Here is a 23,315-nt window from a genome sequence, read left to right as displayed (position 1 = left end):
TCTGTTCTCCTCTGTTAACAAAAAAAGTATGAGAGGGAAAAGAAGAAAGGGAAGAAACTTGTTGGCTCTCATCTGACAGTGTGAATATTGAATATTTGCAAATTTGAGGACATCATGAGTTTACTGTATTTATACTGAACCTCACTCCTTCTCTAAAGTTCCTTAAATCAGACTGCAATTTCTTCTGAGTGGGAAAAATGTCTGGTACCTTCACAGTGCTTCTCATCATAGGACAGGCGGAAACCAGAAGAACAAGTGCAGTGGTAGGACCCAGGGGTGTTCTCACACGTGTGCTGACACAGGCGTCCAGGGTAGTTCCAGCACTCATTTATATCTGCCAGCACACCAAGCAAACACACACTCAGCTTAGAAGCAAAAGCATCAACCAAAACGCAGGTTATTTTAAAATGCGTCAAGAGATTGATCTGCAGAGCATGAAATGCTGCAACCTCAGGTTTTATGCTGTCTGACTTTGTGCTCTAATTGGTGCACAGCAGTGATAAATCACAAGATGCCGTATCTTATGAAGAAAGCTGTGGCATCTTCAGAAAGATAAATACCTACAGCAGCAGAAACATAACCCATATGGAAGTACCTTGCAGATTACTTTAATTGATAACCTGCAACTAACCAAACCAAGGGCACCTGGGCCACAATCACAACACAGAATGGCAGAGCTCTAAATGGCTGGTCACACTCGGCGATGGCTGCTTTGGAGGTGACTCTGCTATCTACTGAGGCTCTGCATTGCAGAACTCATAACTGCACACTACAGTGGTGCTAAGCACTGCCTTGAGGTCCAAGGCTCAGTCAATCAGTCTTTTCATCTCATCTTGTGCCTTACATACCAATACAGCTCCTGCTGAAGGCATCGTACTGATACCCCATCTTGCAGTCACAGCGGTAAGACCCAGGAAGGTTATGACAAATCTGCCCTTCGCCACAACGATGCACACCAGTTTGACATTCATCCACATCTGCAGAACCAGAGAAAGTGATCAGTTAAATACGGTTTGCTAAAAATCAGTGTTTATGAAGAGAAAACACAAAGTAACAGGAATAGAAACTGCTAGGGTTGTTCCCTGCACAGAACAAAGAGAATCAGCCTTTCCCACTGTGCTCCTCTGGTCAGCTTTACATATCCTAAGTAAACTTTTGAAAAGGAATGCATTATCTTAGAAGTGAAAATGGCAACTGCAACGGACCTTTCCCAGTATATTCGGCATTTCAACCTACACACATTTTGATTCTGATCAAACCATGACATTTAAACACCCTATTCTGATGTTCTGCCATTCTGTGAGTCACGGCAAGGCATTTAAAGCAAACCGAGAACTAGCCAGAAATTCTGCTCATCCCTTCAATTAAAGCAATTGCTATTTTCATCTCCAGTTGCCCTTTCAGTCTTGCTTCTGCTGTCTATACTTTACTCTTTCTCAATGTTGATCTTTCTTCTTTTCTCAATCAACTCACATTTTAATATTCTTCATGGCCTTTCATCCAAACCCAACACCAACAAATTAGCTGCTTCTCCACTCACATGCATCACTCCCAATCTCATTTTAATAATGCTCAAATGAAGATGAGAGTTTTCAATACACACTGATTTACAAGACTTGTAACATGACTAAATAGCTCATCAGTATCTAACAAATCCCTGTTACCATCTGTGACAAGAAGCATCAGAAATTCTGATTAGCCCTCAGAAACTTGTATTTCTTGAAGCATTCTGAGTTCTGCTGTTTCCTAAGCCATCGAGTTCTGCTTCCTTCCTGTTACTGAGACCTTCAACTACTTTTACAACCCAAATTGCTGTTCATGTAACACTAGTTAGGATGATAGTCTAAGGCTGGAGGTTCTCCCTACTGCTCTCTTTGAAGTGATCAACTGGAGCACTATTTAACTTCAAAGGTTTTCTGGGCAGTTCTCCAACAAACAGCAGCCTTGGAGAGCACTCGGGAAAACAGTCACTTGTGGAGAAAATCCTAGGGAAGTGAGAGCAAGTTACCTGCCACAAAAACCTGGATGTGGAAAGGTGGGGATTGTATCAACCCTGGTGAGAGGTGCTGACAAATACTGCTCAATACTCAGCACAGACTCCCACCTAAAAAACTCCTGTTGGCACAGGGAGGGGTCAGGGATGGCAGGGAATGTCACTTGCCAAGCAAGGAATTCCTGACAGGCTCACAGATTTCTGCTGAAATGCTGTCTCACTTTCTTTTAATCCAGAGGCAGTATTAGAATAAGGAAGTTTTAAATGCAGATATACATTTGTAAAGTAGCAGTTTTATCTGTAATGTATTTGTGTGTGTAACCATTTTATTACTTTGTCCAGGATTATATATTCCATTGCATTCAGACTTTAGTTCTAGGGCATTATACCATCACCAGTATGCTGTATTTCACAATAGCTACAGTATTTTTCAGTTACATTATGAGGTAGCTTCTAATGGCTCATTTATTAAACCAGAAAATACCAACATTTTAAAGAGAGGTGAATCCTCTAAGCAGAGAAGATAACCATACAAGTAGAGTTCTGCTGGGGAAACGTGCAGATTATGTATTTACTACTGTGAATAAATTTGAATCAGGAATCTAATTAGCATTGTAATGCCTTAAAGAAACTAGTCTTTACCACAGAGAAGGGAAGTAGGACCACACGTTTGGGGTTTCTTTTCCTGCATGTCTCTGACTACTTAAAGAAAGCCATACAAAAAAATACCAGAAGATCCAGACTGTGGAGACACAGTGACATGGCAAAGACAGAAATCACGAGTTTACATTAAACATTTGTTTTCCCAAAATCAAACTAGAGAAGCTTCCTTATACGTGCTCCTTAAAAACATTGTCAGTCATGTAAAGTGGAGACAAAGCATCATCAGTAATTACAATGCATTGTGTTATCTCATCAGCCTATGAAGATATAAATGCTGCATGAACGGTGGCAATTTCCTCCTGTGTCACACATTACAAATACTCTCTTTTAGGAACAACTGGGGAAAGAAGCTGGCTTCTTTCTATAAATCATCCACTTGAAATTTAGGAAGAGGATTTGCACTAGCCACTGGCAGGACTTGAAAGTGAAGGCTATTAGCAATGCAGCCAGTACTTCAGAGCTGCTCAGTGATAACTGCTGACCTGTGAAAGAAATGGCAGTCATGGAGATGCTGGCATGGTGGAAACCCTAAAAACAATGTCGGGGCCATCACACTTCAGGTGGTGCAAGCGTACCCAGCCCCCTGACTTCTCTGCAACAGGACTGATGGAAACCAGCTGAAGAGCTGTGTCTTCACAGCAACAAAGAAAGACCTTCGGGGCCTTCCCTCTGTGACAACTGAAATACTTCAGGCTGCCCTACTCTGCCCCCTGGAGCTGTTTTAGGAAGCTTTCTCCACTTCCTCAGTTACACACAAACTGTCCCCATCTTGTGCTACTTCCAAATCTTCCCACCTTCTCAGTGGCCAAGCATGGTCTGGGTAGTCCTGGGGGTAAAATCACGAAGGGAGACAGAGCATAATGAATAGCAAAAAAGGAGAATGCAGAAATTTATGCAGAAATGGGGTCTATCTATACCACTATTTTTCATTTCAACTTGCTAATCACAGAATCACAGAATCATACAGCTTCTAACACAGTTTCCACCCACCTGGCGCAGCACAAAGCAAATCTTCTTTATTTTCCACCCTTCCTTTCATTCAAAGGTACTATAAGCAGAAATCATCAGGATTTCATCACTAACCAAAATGCTGATTTGTCTTATTTTTTTCTCCCCACTCTTGTTTTATGATTTCCTACTCTGTGTAACACAGAACATAGGGAATTAAAGAACACATAGCCAACCCTGCCTGGCCAAGCAGCAGGCTTTCAGTTCCTCTGTGCATAGTGTGCATTTACAGAACAAATGTTAATAAGAGACGAAATCTGCTATTCTGTGTCAGTAACTCCATAAACACATTGGAACAAATACAAATCAGAATCAAGCTGCATGCCAGCCTGTATGAATATTTCAACATTTTTTCACAAAGAAAAGTAAGAAGTTATCCTAAATAGACACACAACTGGATGTAAACGGGGAGCACCATTCATAGTGCTACGAAGAACATCCACTTAGTGCTACTCTTGTGAGTCCATAAACTCAGTGTCTGTCTTTGCTGCATCCCATGGCTTCAGATCCTGTCACTCACAGTGAGATACTGTAAAAATAGCAAAGGATTGTGGTTTTGACTGACAGCATGAGTTTGAAAAGTAGCTAGAGCACATTCACTCCAGAACAGCAGCCAGTAAATCCCATATGCAGTCAAAACCAGTGTCACCTGGTGTACCAGGAGGAACTCCATGCAGCAGCCAGACATCAGTGCAGCATCCTGTAGTGCAAGCATATCGCCGAGCTCATTGGACAGCAAATGCATACAGCAAATTCCCATTTCTCAAACACAGTTAGCAACCTCAAACCCCCTTTTTTAGAACTGAAATGTTCTTCTTCCTCTGAGAAAGCACCTGAACAGACCCTGGAGTCTAACCTTACCGACGCATCGCGTTCCCTCCTCGTTGGAGTGGTAGCCTCTGCTGCATGTCAGCATGTTCCTTTGGCAGGTGTAAGACCCAACGGTATTGATGCAGTTGAATCCTGGTTTACATGGCTCAGGGAGAGATGTGCATTCATTAATATCTGGTGAAGAAAATGAATTAGAATAGTGAGAGAAGCTACTTAACCTTTCTGGTCTGTTTTCTTCCAGCTGTTACTTCTTTTCCTTCATTTCAATATATTGTGCTGATGAAGGTCTCCTGTGGCAAGACTTTCAAATTCAATAAGCAAGCACGCATATCTTTGAAAGGACTGCGACGTTTAAGTTAAATTCACAGCAGGATTTGATGAAAACTACATGTGGTCAATATGTACCTTTTGGAGAGGCTAAAAGGAAGAGGAGTTGGCCAGTGCTGCTGCACATATGACAAACATATTCCCAGTCAAGACTTACCCACGCAGTTTCCCTCAGGGTCTTGTAAAAATCCATCCATGCAGCGTTGCTTTGACTCACAGTAGAATGATCCTTCTGTATTCTGACAAACGAAGTTTACCTTGCAACTGTGAGTTCCCCTCTTGCACTCATCAATATCTGTTATCAGATCAAAACACCAAATTGTGACCAGTGAAGCTGTAATTTTCAGTAGTCTTCATGACTAGCTAAATTCTCAGAAGGGAAGTTAGGAAGCATTACTGAAATCAGATAACAAACATTGCCTATGGGAAATCTGAGGTTTAGGTGCGTTTGCTCTTGGCCATCCATTTTAGCAGAGGCTTCAGAACTTGTCTACAGCAAATCTGACTGAGATCCCTACTGCCTTGGTCACAGCATCTCTTGTAAACCACAAATACTCAGACAACTGCAGTTTTAAAATCCTAAAGACCCAAATCAAAACTACAAATAAGGTACACAAAATATGTTCCACACTCAAAAGCAAAATGGTCTCTTGCTCCTCAGTAATTCCAGGTAGAAACCTACCTCCACTGAATTTGATATTAATAGGGCACCTCATTTCAACAAGGCTGGGGTTTCCTGTGTACACAGGTACATGTGTATATATACATGTACTTACATACACAGAACAAACACTTATCCAACTCTGAAAACTATACTGAAAAAATGGGAATGACAGACAGTGATATTAGTAACCAATGTTCCTCCTCTGCAGCCAGAGGCCAACACAGATTTCTCATTTCTTATTACATGTATGAGATTATTTCTCAGAGATGCTCACCAGCCCAACACTTGCTTGCTGGGCAGACTGAAAGCTTTAAAGTTTCAAGCTTATCAGTTTACACTCAACTGATCTGTGTTGAGTAACTGCAAGTACCAGCTGGTTTGCTGCCACTTTCCAGTGGAAGGAACCTCACCCAGGAAGAAACTTCAGCTGTAAACTCATTCAAAATTCAGTTCTGTGAATATTTTCAAACCCTGCTGGCTCCTACGAACACTCCCTGTGATGAACATCTTTACTAGAAGATAAGACAGAGGAAACTACATCTGCATCCCCATTCCTCCAGGAGGACAAGGATAGAACTGCTGGTACTTCTCTTTCTATTCTAAATCCTCAGTTAAATGCTAGGGCCACAAGGGAACATGCAGAAGGTACAATATTCATAGGTTCATAGAACCACAGAATAGTTTGTGTAGAAGGGACTTTAAAGCCCATCCAGTTCCAACCCCCTGCCATGGGCGGGGACACCTGCCCACCAGACCAGGTTGCTCAAAGCCCAGTCCAACCTGGCCTTGAACACTGCCAGGGATGGGGCAGCCACAGCTTCTCTGGGCACCCTGTGCCAGCGCCTCAGCACCCTCACAGGGAAGAGCTTCTGCCTAAGAGCTCAGCTCAGTCTCCCCTCTGGCAGGTTCAAGCCATTCCCCTTGGCCTGTCCCTACAGGCCCTTGTCCAAAGCCCCTCTCCAGGTTTCCTGCAGCCCCTTTAGGCACTGGAGCTGCTCTAAGTTCTCCCCTTGAGGAGCCTTCTCTTCTCCAGGCTGAACAACCCCAGCTCTCTCAGCCTGTCATATATTAATTGTTTTCTTACCATATCTATAGACAGAGACAAAGAAAAATGTGGAATTGAGTATTTCATAAACTGCAAATTCAGGAGATATCTGTAGGCAATTTTACAGAGCCGTTCTGAAACTTTAGTCTTTCTTATAGGCCATTAATTTAAAGGGTACTTTAAAACAATTTGTAAAATTTTGTAACCTTTTATAACCTAACTTTAAGACTAGAAAGATTAGCAATAAATGTTAGAAATGCTGTAGAATCAGACAGCAGAACAAGACATTCACAAATAACCTCTTCAATTAAACCAAGGTTTCTTTATAATGGCTGTATACAAAGCGAGATTTCTGAGCAGTTCTGTTTATGACCTTATGGTATATGTCAAGAGCTCAGTTCTTCCCCTGCACATCTCTTACTCCAGCTGTCAGAAAACTCTTTGTGTAAAAAATTTAGGAGTAAATAGCACTGACTTTTGCCCCAGAAGACAGGGCACATGTGTCTATTGCACACTCCCATGCTGCAGAGCAACTTCTGCTGTGCTGATGTTAGCAGCTCCAGTCGACCTCTATAACAGGCCAAGAAGGGGGAGATGAAGAATAACTTCTTAACCCCATGAGAATTCCAAATGTAAATAAATGCAAGACAGACCTCCTAAACACAGGAAGGGCCAGACTGAATCAACCCCACGATCCACTCAGGCTGTGATTCAGTGCTCAACAGCAAACAGTATCAGCCCCTTCAGAGAAAAGAAGAGCTGCGCAGAGGAATGCAATAGGAATTCCTCCATCAGTGAAATCTCTCTCTAACACCTTAAAAGCAGGGTAAATCCTAATTCAAAAGGTTTCATCAATTTTCAAATAATTTATAGGTATTGCTGGACTATTTCAAATAAATGCATTTCAGAAGCCAAACATTTGATCAGCCTTTTTTAGCTACAATCCTGGTATCACAGCCCAGCCGCAGTAAAATGCTTTGCTATTTCTTCCCTTTCTCTTTTGCTAACAGCTATTGCATCAGCTGAAGAACACTTGTCTTACCAACACATTCTCCATCCTTCAGTTCATAACCTGGCTGACAGCTCAGTTCCTGGAGACACTTGAATGATCCCACTGTGTTGAGGCAGTGCTCTCTCCGCTGGCAGGTGTGTGTGTCTGTCACACATTCATTGATGTCTACAAAGAACAGTTCAACAAGTCAGTGCCATGTATTGGCAAGGGATCTGCCTCTTCCTGCTCTTTTGGAAGGAGTCAAAAGCTCAAGTGAAATCGTTTTTTTTCCAAAAGATAGCCAATACAGCCTGTGCTCCAGTATTCTGATGAAAGACTTTTGTCCCAGGATCTTTTGTTAACACAGAGTAACTTAAGACACAAATCACAGGGAGATCTCCTTCTCCTCCCCTCTACCCAAATGTGCAGTGGCATTGAGGACAAGGGATGCACAGAACTGATTAAATGCAGGGTATGGGCAGAGGATTGATAATCAGCTTCTGATTTACTGGAGAGAAACCTCCTGGACAACTGAATGAGAAAGTGGTTAATGCTCATTGGTCATGACCAGGTTTTCCCAGCTCAGCGTATGTAACAATCTTGCTGCTTCATGCCACATGCTTCATGACAGGAGCTGCTGGTGTGGAACTGCTGCTGGAGACAGGAACTGAAACTGCCTGCCTGGCTGAAGGTGAAGGAGTCATGTAACGCACTGATTGCCTGAGAAATATGTCCATAGAAGTGGATATAACAAGGAAACATGGAGAGAGAAAACCTGAAAGGCTCAATCAACTTTGTAAATTTGTATTTCAATATTAAAAAAGATTTGATTTCAGCAGGTGAAGAAGGAAAAAAAGTCTTTTTTTTTTAGAAAAAAAAATAAAATTACTTAAATACAAGGTTGCAGAATGTAGGACAATGTGGGAAGGAAATACAATACCTCTAAAATGGTACATTTTGATAGGTTTGGGTGAAATAACCTCAGATTCAGGTTTTGCTTATTTTAATAATGAAAGCTAGAAATAGCAAGTACTTAAAAGCAACAAAAAAGGGGTAGAGACTGGGAGAGAGAATGGCCTGTGCTTCTCCACAAAATCTTACATATTCACATCTCTGTATACAGCTAAGAAGTACTTCTGGAACTAACAAAAGCCAAATGTGACCATAATCATTACCAGTCATCTGGTTTCTCTGTGCATGAAGCTGTTTTCATATATACACTAATGCAAGTAATCTTGCCCCTGAGCTTGCCCCTGTTCCAGGGCAGTCTGGATCAGTCCACGGGCAGATGGCAGGGCTGTGTTTCCATCCCTAAAAACAGAAATGTCAGAAGTGGGATTCGAACCCACGCCTCCAGAGGAGACTGCGACCTGAACGCAGCGCCTTAGACCGCTCGGCCATCCTGACCTGCATGAAAGTGTGCAGGTGATGATGTGCTCCCGTGGATGTGCTCATCTTGGCTGTAGAACCTCATTTTCGGAGCAGTACAACATCAGATACATTACTTCCCCTCATGAAGCGTGAAAACAGGAAAAGCCATTTTTAAAACTTTTTGTCTCAGAAAACGTGTCATTTTTTTTTCTACCAAGTATATTAGGACGAGCACCAAGACATTTCAGCTCCTGCTGAAGTCAGCTAACTGGTGACGTGCACCGAGTTTGGCAAGACCAGTGTGTTAGCTTGGTGCCATTTTATTTCTCATTTATTTGTGCTTTGTTTTCTTCTCACCACTATTATTCACATGCGGTGTACTTGCTATCCAACGGCACCTGATTAATCCACAGCAAGGTCACTGCCATGCTGGAGATCTCTCTGCCTGTCCCACACGATGCTGGAGTACTTCCACTGAGTGGCAGGTACTTGCCTACCTCAGTGTTTTTACATAGTGGTGTCCTCCTAAGGCTTGCACAGTTCCCTACTTGCTACAGATTAGAGTGAAGAGTAAGGAACAAAATTCTTGTAAGTGGTCTTGGCTCTGGGGAAACACAGCCAAAACAAAGAAAAATCCCCAAACCAAACGACCTCCCCCTCCAGCTCACATGAGCTGCTGTGGTAGACCTCTCTCACCCGATCAGACCTAGCTCTTAAGTAAATTTGAGAGATTTTTCTTCTTGTTGTTGTTGCTTGGGTTTTATTGAATTTTAGAGGTAAATGGCTCTGGATAGCCACTCAACAGCATCCAAACCAGTGCAAAGACTCTCTGCTGGCTATACAACAGATCTGAGATTATCTTTTCTTGGAAACCACAAAAAGCCTTCCCACATAAACAAACTGTCAGCACTACACTGCATCATGTGAACTCCACTCAGTTCAGCACGATGTTGGAAAAGCCAGTGGGAGGAAAGCGTGCTTGTCTGAAACACTACCCAGAGAAGGTAGGAGGTGTTCCGCCTGACTCCCAGGTGTACACAGGTAGAAAGAAGGTCAAGATTTCACAGAGGAAAAAAAGATCTAATATAATTTCCTGGTTTGTCTACATTGTTTCATTCAATTTTCTAATCTCTGAGTACTTGAAAAAAACAAGTCCAACAGGTCAGAATGCATCTGAAGAAATTAGAATGATGGGAATTAGAATTTCTGTCTTCTGTGAAAGTTTTGTGCACAAGTGATGCACTGACTATCTCTAAAGCCTAATGATTGTGACCTGGGTTTAAATTGTGAGCCATGCAGTATGCACAGCTCTGCTCTGTCATATCCACTGTTAGGGTATGAATGTCATTCTCTGGTATCAGGCCAGTTGCCAGCCCACTGAAGTTCCCTTTCATTTCATTACAGACATGCCCTTTTTTGTTCATTTTCCTAAACACATTCCTAAATGGTCATGCCACAAAATGAGATCTCTGAAGACTTCCACCATCTTCCTCCTGAGTTCCCACCTGCCCGTGTCGTTGCTCCTCCTACCAATACTTATTGCAAAACAGCGTCCCTTAGCATGAGCGTGGGAAAAGGCATCCCTGGAACTATGGTCGCAGTTTGTGCTGGGGCAGCACACAGCTGTTGCACAAGCTCTGTTCAGCCCGGGCTGTACCTACTATCACTTTGCTCTACCATTATGAAACACAGTAGAGGGAAGTGATGACTGACTGTATTTCTATAAAACAGGACAATCTCTCTCCTTTTTCCCTCCCTGTTGATTACCCATAAAATCAAGAATGCCCATAACCTGCCTCTCTTCAGTACTGGAAACCAGCTCAACAAGTCAGAAAGATGATTTGCAGAGCGCTAGGAAAAACAAGAGTTATGTTTTAAGTTTGAAACAAAGTTAACTCCCAACATGGGAAGCTGCAGCCTTCATCCAGTGCAGTTCAGACTGAGAGGTAAGGCAAGATGGTATTTAAAAAAAACAGGAATAAGAGGAAAAATAATTCAGTAAATATTAAAAACAAGGAACAGTTTGTTTTTTAAAAACCTACTAGGTCAATGTGTGTGGCAACAACATTCCTCATGTGATGTCAGTAAAACCAGAATGAAATGTAATCATGTAATACCTCTTCTTTTCAAGACGTACTTTGACATTAAAAATTAATTTTTATGCACTTTTTCTAACAATGTGAAATGCAGACTTCGTTTTTTCCTGCAGCTGTAGTTCCTCAGGATTTTTTTTCTCTTCAAATGACTTCAGCTCAGTTTGCTTTATGGAATACATCTGCTTAATGTAGACCCGCTGTTACTTTGCAACCACCCATCCTGTACTCACGCACAGTCCCTGTGGGTCAGCAATAAAATGACCACTTGCTGGTCACTGGCAGAAGGGGGAATTTAGACGGGAAGAGCAAAGAAAGCAGCAGTAAAGTAGCCTCCTGTCAATGTGCATGTAGGTGGTGGTAATGACTTTGCCTGAAAGTCACCAGGAAAAGCAATCCACATTAAAAACATCCAACCTGGCTCTTATCTCTGGAGAACATGGAGCTTTCAAGCCTAAAGACATTTTAATATCTGTTCACAAAGTTACACAAAGCTGGTGTGCGCAAGCTGTTTAAACAGCTGGTGACTCTTCACTGTGCATGGTTGGCTTTCAGGAATTCTGGATATCTGCTCTTGAGTGCACCTGGAATTATAATCTTCCACAGTCTGACTAAAGGCAATTCAAGAGATAAAAGGTTATCGGCTGTTTTGCTGCTGTGCAAAGATTGCTCCTCCTGTCCCTAAAAATATGCAAAGAGTAACATCATTAAAACAACAATAATTTGCAAACAAATTACCAAGAAGCTTCCCTCATGGAGTTTGAGATAGCTCAAGATGGAGCACAAAAGCAGTTAAGCTGGCAAAGGATACCTTAGGTGAATATGGCTGCAATGAGACAGTTGAACAAAACAAACCACAGTATGCTCGTGGCTTTCCCCTTTGACTAGAAAAGCAGAAAAATGTTAACTGCTGCAGATGTCCTCCAGCACCACAGAGGGCAGAGCACACAGGGCTCTGGTAGGGAGCACACAGGGCTGATCCAGCCAAAAAAAAACACCAAAAAAAAAAAGAGAAACTTCAAGTTTTCTAGATTATTTACAAGGATACCTGTAAAAACCTGACCTGCAGTAGAGAAATACAGAGGTTTGATACTTAGTGAAGGAGAAGAGGATCTTTTATCTTTACAAATGAGAGCTGTATCCTTCATTTAATGAGCAATGCCTGAGGTTTATCTTTTCTCAGTCACAATAAAACTCTCTATAATGTCATGGAGTAGAGGACAGGAGAGGAAGAAAGTGAACAAAAGGAAGCACTTGGCATCTTCTATAGCCTCTTATGCCAAAGATGCTGACAAACATGCATTAATTTACTTTCAGAGCGCTCATGGGAGATGTAGAAAAGGACAGCTCTCTATATATATATATCTGCATAGTCCGGGAAAAACATCAGGGGATTAAATAGCAAGATCTTCGGAAGCAGAATGCAAGGTGAGGCAGTTCCTTAGGCTGCTCACTTACCAGACCTTCTATTCAGAAGCGTGGTACGTACAACAGGCTCTGTGAAAGCCATGAAACCCATCATGCAGACTGTGGCCAACTACAAGTACCATTTTCCATCTCACAATCTGGTACTTTCACTGTAAAGACATCCTTATTTCCAGTAGCGTTCTCTCAGCCATTTAATTTAAACTAAATAATTTCATTAGTTTTCCATGTATCTCTGATTTCAAAAGAAATAATAAAACTAAATAAATAAAAAAACAATTGTGACAATTTAAGAAAAACTCAGAAGATACTAAATTGCATTTCTGCTCTAAACTATGACAATGCATCAACTTTCCTGCTCATGCCCTTATGCCATATCACAGAGTCATGGAATTGTTTGGGTTGAAGGGACCTTAAAGTCCCATGGGCAGGGACACCTTCCACTAGAGCAGCTTGCTCCAAGCCCCATCCAACCCAGCCTTGAACACTGTCATGGATGGGGCAGCCACAGCTGCTCTGGGCACCCTGTGACAGTGCCTCACCACCCTCACGGGAAGGAGGAACTGCTTCCTAGTATCTAATCTAAATCTCCTTTCTGTCAGTTTAAAACCATTCCACGTATGATGCTCATTAATAAGATGAGATCATAGAGCTTTAAAAGATAGGAACAAAACCAAAGCTGTGATTGTCAGAAGATCGATGTTATAAATGTAGGAGAAGGACAGGGGTGGAAGGAGGTGAATGTATTCACACATGACATTATAGTCACAGGCACTGCTGCTTTCATTAGTGACTACAGGTCTCTGCGTGCTCCGTTTTTCCAGCGTTACCACACAACACTGCTGCAGTTCAGGTGTCTCTTAAACCAGCCTCTATGAAAGAACCCCTAACAGAAACTATTTCATAAGCTCAAGCCTTGGCTTTTGGAAAGAAATTGAATCCTCATAAATGCACTTGTAAAAACAGATTGGTTTCTTACATGAACTTAAATAGCAGGGATGATACAGCAGAATTATGATGCATCTTTGACATTACACAAAGAAATTGGTGCCAGAATCACTAATAGACTAATCTGAATTTTTTCCATTATTTTGGAATGGATCTTTTCCACTGCCCAGACTTATGCAGATTTCTTGAGCTGTATTTATGAAGTTTTGTCATTTCACGATGTCTGGGGATTTGCCAGTATTGACACTGTCCAGAGAGATCAGCTGCTGTTTTCTTAGTCCACTTTAATAGTCATCAATACTGCTGTGGTCATCATACCTATGGAGTTTTATGATTTTTTGCACAAAGTTATATGTATCCTGAGAATGTATTGCTAGGGAAAAAGCCAAATAGCATACAACTCATGATGTTAAGTGGCTGAGCAAATGGTGCACATGTGTTTTTACTAACTCATATTGAAATGTCATATGCAAAGATGGCCAGAGAGCCTTTGAGCACAAATGGTTTAAATGCATTGCAGAGCATGAAGAATTATGATGCTGTGGTGAACGGCTTACACCTATCGTCTTACCAACACATTTTCTATGCCTGTTGAGTATAAAGCCCTCTGCACAGATCACTCTGTGGTTGACACAGTAGAATGATCCCAATGTGTTCACACATAATTGTCCTCTGGAACAAGCGTGAGCACCTGTGAGGCACTCATCCAAATCTATATCAACATGTTGCAGCCAAAAGGGAAAAACAGAATTCTATTAGAACAATTGCTGAAATGAAACAATACTTCTTTCACACTGGAGATGTCCAAATGAAGTGTGCTGGAACTACCGCATCAGCACCATGCTATAATACATACAGTGTTACACTGAAAATAGGGCTGGAATAAACCCCCAGAGATCATCCAGTCCTTGCTTGCACCCCTACACTGTTGTCATCACAGAAAGAGACATTCTTGGAAACAGGCAGTCACACAGAGGCCATGCACACTCTGCAGGAAACCTGCTCCAGTACACCACCCCCCTTACCATCAAATCCTTACTTGAATACAGATAAGAAATGTCTCTTGCTGCAATTTAAACTTACTATTTCCACTGACATCACCACATTCTTTCACCTCCTGTAGGAAAATGATTGCCTGGAAATGCCCCTTTTGATGCTGACATCAATTAATCAGATTAGTTTCCACCACACTTGAGTAAGCAATGCACAGTGACTATTTCAGCTGGTGATATTAAATTCCCATTTTCTTCACAGACTCTCCAGAATTTCATGAAAATGATTTGTGATCTGTTATTCAATCAGATCTGAGATTAAGAGGGATGTGGATCATGTGTGAGCAATTCTGAGCATCAGAAGCTTCTTTCATTTCTCTGCTGGCTGTTATTGCTTTCATACTTCCAGATTTATAATTAAAGTATGTCACAGGGCATTGCTTTTTAACCTCCAGCCCTTTCCCGAGCAAACATATCCTTCACCACTACCCAAACATGTCCATTTAAGATTTATACAACATGAACAATCATGATGCAGCTTTGGAATTCACCATTCATCATTGTGCAGGCCTGAGCTTCAGTGTCAAGTGAAACACATGGAGCTGAACTAGCTCACAATGGCACATTCTTCACAGCACTGAAGCCTCACTGGATTCAGGTTTTCAAGAAATAAAACCAAACAAAACAGATGACAGGGCAGAGCTATAGCTCTGAGGGGGTTCCCCAGGACAACAAACATGCCCAAGTCCTGCTAGCTGCTCCCGTTCTCAGGAAGAAAAGCTGCATGTCCATAGTTGTGTAGACAGACACTGGGGAGGAACAGCAGTGGGAAGAGAAACCAAGAGGGCTGAAAAAAAAGCCTGGAATGTCAAAGGGAAAAAGCACGTGTCCAGGCTTGTCTTCACCTAAAGTCCCCAAGTAATAGGCACACTGGACAGATGTGCTTCAGGAGTCATCTGTAAAGCAGATCTGGTATTCCTTCTGCCACTGATCTCTGTACTGCCACTTACAAGTCACAATACTGAAAAGAAGGAACTCTTAGAGAAACACCTAGGGGTATGAGGTAGAAAAGTGCTTTAACCATGTCTCTGTGGTGAACATGAACCACTTACCTTCACAAGAAATCCCATCAGCCATGAGTGTATATCCAGACAAACAAGAGCACACAACATTTCCTTCCACAACATTGCAGATGTGTTTGCAGGGACCATTATCTATACAAAGAAAATTGCGAAATACATTAGCAACCACAACACAGATCAGCTGAAGTTACAAACCTCCAGGTCACCCAAATAGAACCCCAGTTTAGGCAATGGGGAATGCAGTTTGTAAACAATCTGTCCAGGCAGCCCTAATCACTCAACTCTCCTATTATACTACCTGTATTGCTCACACTACGCTGCACAGCTGTCCTGCTTACCTTGAACTACACAGCAGGTGTGCAACAACGCTGAAATAAGAGAATAGCCTCAAATTACTTCCAGAGCTTTCCCCTGACAATTACTCAGCCTTATGCCAGAAGTAACAAATTAAGGACGTGCACTGAAAGCAGATTGGTGAAGGGATGTGTGGAATTCTATTCTGGCTCTCTAAACATTCCTCACTCATCTGCACCTTCAGTTTATACCTCCAACATACCTTTACACTTATCCTGCTCTTCTTCTAAAGACATGATGCGAAGAGGCTGAGAAGGAGAGGCTACCGGAGGGATGGTGGCTTCTGCTTCCAGCCTTGTCACCTGTCCTCTGTCAGGATCTGTAAGGCAAAAGAGATAGATCAGAGACAGCATTACCTCCACCATCACCCCATGGCAAGGCTCCCATTCATCCCACTCCATCGTGGTTTGCAGGAGGAAACATCCTGGTGACCTGAAGAACTGCCTTTGCATGGAGGTGAACAGTCAGTTTTAGAAGCTGCCATCTGTTTGATATGAGCAACTGTCTGACAGCCCAAACATGTAGAGTACTGCAAGCTAATGGAGATGCTCACAAACACCACGGATACAGATCAGGGAGTCTGCCTGAAAACAACTTCTGGAGAGTAAAATGAATAAAACAAAGTGTTACTTCTGTTTCCTCAGACACTGTTCTATTGTAAACACAGCGGCTGTCTTTCAGTCAGTGTATGACCAAAAAAATGCTGAATCCAAGCCAAGTCTTTAAAGTTCTTCTGTACATCCCATTTCAACATGGATGAAAAGGATCCACCTTTACAAGCATAGGATACCCTGGAATGACTTTTACACAACCAAGTGGAAAACATGACAGCTGCTATCTGTCACGAGGATTTTAAACAAACAGCAATGTTAAAGGTATCAGAATAGTTAAAAAGAAAAAAAGCTCTAGTACGTTAATAGGAGTAATCCAGTTTATCCATATCACCAAATCAGAAGCCTAAATCATAGAATCACAGAATGGTTTGGCTTGGAAAATACCTTAAGATCATCTAGTTCTAACCCCCTCTGCTAAGGCTAAATTCTCTCTGAAGAGGGATGTGTCCTGTTCTCATTGATCTGAGTACAAGTGTCACCCGGAGCAAAGTGTGAGCCACGGAACAATGACAACATTAAATGAATGTGATTGCAAGGCAGGTTTGAGGTATAGAAAGAGCCACTTAATTAGAAAAATATAAACATTAAATCAGAGACAACCAATGGGCTATAACACAGAGGCAAATAAGAGGTTATGCTTGTGGTATAACCTGAATTCCCCAGAAAGAGAGCAGAGAACAAGAAGTAGCTTCTGAAGTTTCACCAATGTCTGCTTTCTCCTTGCCTCGCAGAGCCACTGCAAGCACATCCTTCCTTCCAAGCCTCCGGAAAAAGTGTGACACGTTTTAAAAAGCAAAAGTTAAATGCAAAGACTTTCACAGTCCATCGAAGAGCAGGAAATGTGCTGGGAAAGGTTCAAATACAAAAGCATTCTATCTAATCACAGGAGTAAAAATTACCACCAGTATGAGATTCACAACTACCTGGTGTGGGTGCACAGAGCACATGACAGAGCCGTGCACATACACAGAGAAAAATGGGAAATGGAAGGCCACCGTGCCACGTTGCCAGGTAGAGCACAGCTCATGCAGGTGTAACAAGTGAGGTGTTCTGCCCTGCCAGCTCCCTTGCTCAACCTTTGATTTGACCCAGGACTGGAGGACAGCAGCAACCCTCCCTAACCTCACTCTACCTATGTGTCTCAGCTGTGTCACTTGCAGTCCCTACCCTTGTTGCAATCCTCTTCCTCAAGGGATAACTGAGCCCCCCCTCAATTCTTGGCACACGCATGAGGACTGCAGTCCTGCACATCTGCACTGACTACCCAGATACAAGGTGCATGAACCCAAATCTGCACTCAAGTTAGTAGTGGGAGAAGCAAAGCCAAGCTAAACCACACACATATGCTCCAGGTGAAGGATGCAGCCAAATTTTGCAGTGCTAAAATAAGAACCATTTTTTTTTGCCTCTTTTGGATCAGGTTCCTTCCCCAGAATTTTAATATAAGCAAGAGAGCAGAGCACTGCTGCAGAAACCCTGTCAAACACATTATTGATGCAAGCACTGTAGCATGACGTTGAGAAGAATGACATAATGAATGCTGTTTGGCTTGGGCAGAAAGTATCTGAAGTCTACGGAACTTTGTCATTGGATGGCAGCACTTACTCTGCTTGTTAAATAACTGAAAGCACTTGTAACTAATATAAGGTTTCAACGTTAAAGGTTATCTGATTTCAGATCTTGCCATTGGAGAACTCCAGACATCAAAATAATTACAGCACAAGAGACTTTCTTTTCAAGCCTTCCACCACACTAGATATATTAAGATTTTGTATCACTGTGTCGTGGTTTAAACCCAGCTGCTACTGCTGAACCCATGACACGCTGAAAGATGTTAATGATTTTAGATAAAAATCAAAACTCAGGAAGCAATGATGTCTGGGGAAAAGTTCATTTAAAGGGAAGCTAACTGTGAAATACAAAATGACTCTGAGAAGAAAAGGTATTTCATTAACAACCTTTACAAATCCTCTTTTGAATAGTGAAAACAGTCTTGATTTGAACATATTAAATACCACCCTGCCCCCATGCCACCAATACACAAAACCAAGGCATAATTAAGTTGCCTAAATTGTTGGTTTCCTCTGTATTATTAACCTGTCCAATTCCTACAGCAAATGTCTATGCACCAGTACCCATCAAATACCTCACAGAAACAAAGCAAGCTTGATAGATCAATGCAGTTGGCACAAAGACACCATCATTCATGGTGTTTCCTGCCCATTTTCTCACCTGGAGAGCAGCTGGTCCCATCCTCTTGCAAAGTGAATTCTGGAAAACACGAGCACTTGTAGGACCCCACCGTGTTTATACACAAATGCTGACAGAGCTCCCCACCATAGATAAGACATTCATCCAGGTCATCTCCAGGCAGATTATTTGACAGCTCAGCTTCATTATTGATGGACAAAGCTTCATTGTGATCTTCTGTCTCTGAAACTACAACAGAACAACACTTGCTGTTTCTCTAGCAGGATTAGGACTCTACAGTACAGAGTGTTTTACCAGATGAACTCCAGATATCAAATCCACCCAGAACAATCCAAGAGCAAATGAACCCATCCTGAAGACCATTGTGCTGCAGATCCACCACCTCCTTCCTGGAGGGACAGTCATTTTACAGGGGCCATTGAGAAATACGGTGACACTGGGAGGTCACAAGCTCACCTTTCACGTGGACTGCTAACACCGTTGCTACCATTATTTGAACCAATGCATCACACTGAGGACCTGTCTGAAATTGGCCCCACTGAAGAACAACACTGAATTTCAAATTTCAGGAGAAAAACTTGTCCAGTTGGTTTGGAAACTCTTGTCAACACAAAATACTACTTTATTGGTTACCTCTGTAGATAGCATCACAAACCTTCGGGGACCCTCTTGACAGTGACGTGGCTATCCTTCCTACTGCTTTTAAAGCCTCCCAGAAGCACGATACTTTTCCTTTCTTGACAAGGTTTGCCAAGACTTTCTACCATACTACAGTAAGTTTTTCAGCAAGTTTTTTAGTCAGTTTTCCTTAAACACATATGTGCAAACTTCCTCGCTCAGTAAGGCCTCAGCTAGGTCAAAATAAACCCTTACATTTGTTGGTGAGGAAGAATACACACTTAGTTCACAAGAAGAAAATGGGCAAAAATGGAACTCCAGCATATGCAGGAGGTCACCATGCAACTCATGTGTGACTGGTGGCTACAGAGCGATATCAAAGGAGTATGGTCTTGGGCTGAGGGAAGAAGCAAAGCTGTCCAAGTTCCACATTCCTCATGCTCCCTTTATCACGCCTCTTTGGCTGCCGGGATTTGACTCAGATCTTCAGCATCACCATGTTTGCATGTTGAAAGAGTTCAAACTAACTTGCAGTCCTCTGAGGCTTCTCCAGAGTGTGCTATGAGAAAGCTGCTGTGATGTTCAGCAGCACAATAGAAAATCTATTCCCGGGATATTTCACTGGTATCAGAACCCATGGGACTACTTGCTTAATGAAGAATCTTTCAGGATTGCTTCTGCTAAAAGACAAATGACCAGCTTCAGCTTTACTTCTTACCAATGTCTTGTGGCAGGTCTCTGTACTATGTGACTCGGGGAAAACCCAAACCCCCACACTACTAAAGAAGGTATATTTTAACAACCAGAAGCACCTACTTTATTATTATTATTATTATTATTATTATTATTATTATTATTATTATTATTATTATTTCAAACTGTTTTAAGATCAAGGAACTCTTTCCTGCAATGTCTTCAAACCATGACTGGACACTTACCTTTCTCAGGTGTCACTGTTGGCAGAGGTTCAGGTTGCCTTTTTATTTCTGGATGGATGAAGTGGTCTCCCCCTTCACAGCAGGACAGCATCACATGGCTGCAGGGATAGCCCAGATTGATGCTGGACTCACAGGATTTCCCCTCACTCCTCAATCGCAGGCCCAGATTACAACAGTCACAGCATTGCTGCAAGAAGAGATCAGTAACAAGGATTTAACACAATCTGCTCAGGGGTGAGCCCACACATAGCCCTGCAAAGATCTGCACTGTCTTCAACAGTGGAGCATCTGGAGAAGCCCCTTGGTTTAGACAGTTGCAGACATCAAAGCTTTGCTGGTGCTTGGGTTTGCCATCCTACACTAACTGTGCCAGGCTGCAAACCAAGTCTCAATGTGACAATGGTTTCAGCAACTCTGCATGCAAGGAAGTAATGGTGCCACAGACCATCTCTTTCTAGCTCTTGCACAGCCATTGCTCTGCATATAGCATATTCTAAACAAAGTAACACAGATGTACACATCTTTGTATTAGAGCTCAAAAAATGTTTAGTTGTTTGAAGCAATTTGAAACGACTTGTAAATATCTTGCATGGATATGAGGATCAGCATCAGCATCTCAGCTCTGGCAGTAAAGACTTTCCCCTGTGAACCACTGCCCTGCAAACCTACTTGTACCTTTAATCACTTGAGTGTCCAGGGGACACCCTCTTGCTAAGACAGTGGCTAATGAAAGACCAGGGTGTATTTTGTGAGCTATTTGCCTTCCTTTTCTTTCCTGAGTGCACCTAAGCAGCAGCTTCATTGATGATGCAATGGGGCACCCCTGAAATGTCATCTCTCCTCCAGTTTTCTCTGCTGCAGGATGCAGACAAAAGCTATGTTATGCTTTACTCAGTCACATCCAAATCTATTGCAGTCAGGCAACAGAAATATATCAGGTTTCTATCAGATTCAAAAAGTGCATAATATGTGGATACCTAATCAAGAAAGGAAGCTGAGGAGCTGCAAGTCTCTGCTAGAAACATACAGGAGTTATATGAGAATTGAAGATGCCTGTCTGGGTTTAAATGCAAGTGTCCTAACATCTCTAATATATACATATATTTAGGTGCTTTCATTGACAGAACAGTTATAAAATGCCGAGTCTCTTCCCCCCTGCAATTCCTTTCAGGGTCAGGACATCCAGCCCAGCAGCACTCATTTGAAGGTTGCAGCTACACTGTAACAGCCTCTCTGAACTAAGAGAAGTGATTTCAGGGTCTATTCAGATACTCAGTCTATAAAAAGGCATCAGACACACAAAATGAAGGTCATAATTCAAACTGGCCCCGGTTGCATGCGTCAACAGAAAGCCCAAGGATGGAACCGAAGAAAACTAAATTAAGCCCTGCTTCCCAGGAGAGGAAAAGCCCTACTTCCCTGACCTGAGGAGAACAAATAAGAGCAGCGGTGTTGTGAGGGTTGGACACAGTATGGAAGTGGAAAGGAATCAAGTTTCATGATTAGCAATCCTAGATGCGTATTCACACAAACCCAGAGATTGTCTCTGCTAGGAAGGCTGGGAACACTGTCCTTTAACAGGACTCTTCCCCCAAGTCACCTTTTTCCAGTTTCAAACACTGTTGCTTTTAGTTTTGAGCATTTCACACGCAGTTTGTATCCCTTGCACGTTCAGCGCAGTACCTATGACTGCACCTCATGTTCTATGTTCCTCTTCCTAATCTGAACACCTGCTCCAAACATCATAAATATTAGATGTTGTTCACATTTGTAAATATGCACAGCCATAAAGAGTTGCTTTTACATGCCCAGATACATGTTTGTGAAAAAATTAACAGAGCAGGTCCTGAAGATGCTGCATTATTTTTTATGCTAACTGGACTAAATCATCTCTTCCAAAGATGCATTAAAAAATAACATTGACATAACGTCTTGTGGTCATGCTAGAAAAGAGAAACATCCTGTCTTCATCCCCCCAAACCCAGAATACCCACATTTAAAATTTTATGAACTGAAAATTCTACTTTCTATACATGTTTTTAGTATGGCAACAATTTTTTCAGCTTCAATATGCAAAATAGAAGTAACTAAGAAAAAATGCATGTTTTTACTGAAGTATTGTAAAATACTGGAATATTTGCCTTGCAGAACATGTATTTTTCAGTCATAGATTTGATTCACAGTTTCTCCTATGTGTAGGCATCACAGGGAGTATTAATTCACTCACACACTTCTCACAGGGTTCACATACTTTCCAGGTAAATAGAAGTGTTCCATTTTCCAGTGGAAAAACTTGTTCATTGAAAAGTTCCTTTTAAAACGTAAAAACTTTAATGTCTTGTTCTTTTCTGAGCTCCCTTTTGAACTACACCAGAGTCCACAACTGATTTTATAACAAATATGATTATTTTTACATTGCAATCAAGAAACACACCTTGACAATCACTCTAAGATTCACAACATTCTATGTTTTTCTCAAAAATATCTTTGCAAGGAATCATTTACCATGGTGGCGTCTCCATCCACTAGGAAAAAGTCCCTAAGCATGTGCTTGTTGTATTAGACTAAGTAACAGCTGAAGGCAGCCTAAAATTAAGTTGTATTGAACACAAGTTGAATACCTATAGCTAAAGACCTGGCACTCCTGCATTCATCTAAAAGTAAAAGAAAGGACCCCACACCTAAAATGCCTGAAGAAGACCTACATATGTTCATTACCTGAAGTAAAACACCTGGCTTTTGGCAGGACAGTCCAAACATCTTGCAAAGTCTTTGGGGAAAAAATCTTTTCACATTCCAGACAAATACCTTTGATCTATAGCTCTCAGACACAGCAGTCACCAACAGCAAAGTGGATCAGGGGAAACACTGCTATACACGGTCAGCATTTTCTGTGAGGTCACCTCTGAAGGAATGTTTCATAGAATCGCAGACTGGTTTGTGTTGGAAGGGACCTTAAAGCCCCCCCCCGTTCCAACCCCCTGCCATGGGCAGGGACACCTTCCACTAGAGCAGCTTGCTCCAAGCCCCATCCAACCCAGTCTTCCTAACGTCTCTTCTAAATCTATCCTCTTTCAACTTAAAGCATTCCCCTTGGCCTGTCCCTGCAGGCCCTTGTCCCAAGCCCCTCTCCAGGTTTCCTGCAGC

The 23,315-nt window shown here is 42.1% G+C and overlaps 1 protein-coding gene and 1 non-coding gene across 9 annotated transcripts in view; both read right to left on the bottom strand.

The window, feature by feature from the left end:
• Positions 1-23,315, bottom strand: part of FBLN2 (fibulin 2) — a 118,445-nt gene that overhangs the window by 8,470 nt on the left and 86,660 nt on the right. For 6 of the 8 annotated variants that reach the window (XM_061472999.1, XM_061472998.1, XM_061472997.1 and 3 more), the window contains exons 5-14: positions 20,169-20,355; positions 18,634-18,840; positions 15,990-16,106; positions 15,772-15,801; positions 15,464-15,565; positions 7,574-7,708; positions 4,980-5,117; positions 4,526-4,669; positions 849-977; positions 209-334 (exon numbers count right to left, since the gene is read on the bottom strand). In XM_061472999.1, coding sequence (XP_061328983.1) covers positions 209-334; positions 849-977; positions 4,526-4,669; positions 4,980-5,117; positions 7,574-7,708; positions 15,464-15,565; positions 15,772-15,801; positions 15,990-16,106; positions 18,634-18,840; positions 20,169-20,355 — 1,315 coding nt within the window. The remainder of the gene's footprint in view (positions 1-208; positions 335-848; positions 978-4,525; positions 4,670-4,979; positions 5,118-7,573; positions 7,709-15,463; positions 15,566-15,771; positions 15,802-15,989; positions 16,107-18,633; positions 18,841-20,168; positions 20,356-23,315) is intronic. The other 2 variants (XM_061473003.1, XM_061473004.1) reach the window with 2 other exon arrangements.
• TRNAL-CAG (transfer RNA leucine (anticodon CAG)) lies at positions 8,847-8,929 on the bottom strand. The gene has a single exon. It is a non-coding gene; the product is annotated as a tRNA-Leu (tRNA).

The sequence above is a fragment of the Pezoporus flaviventris genome, unplaced genomic scaffold, assembly GCF_033815535.1.
Source record: "Pezoporus flaviventris isolate CSIRO_AGI_PZ_B2104156 unplaced genomic scaffold, CSIRO_AGI_Pfla_v1 ptg000073l, whole genome shotgun sequence".
NCBI lineage: Eukaryota > Metazoa > Chordata > Aves > Psittaciformes > Psittacidae > Pezoporus > Pezoporus flaviventris.
This window is presented reverse-complemented; position numbering and strand designations above follow the sequence as displayed.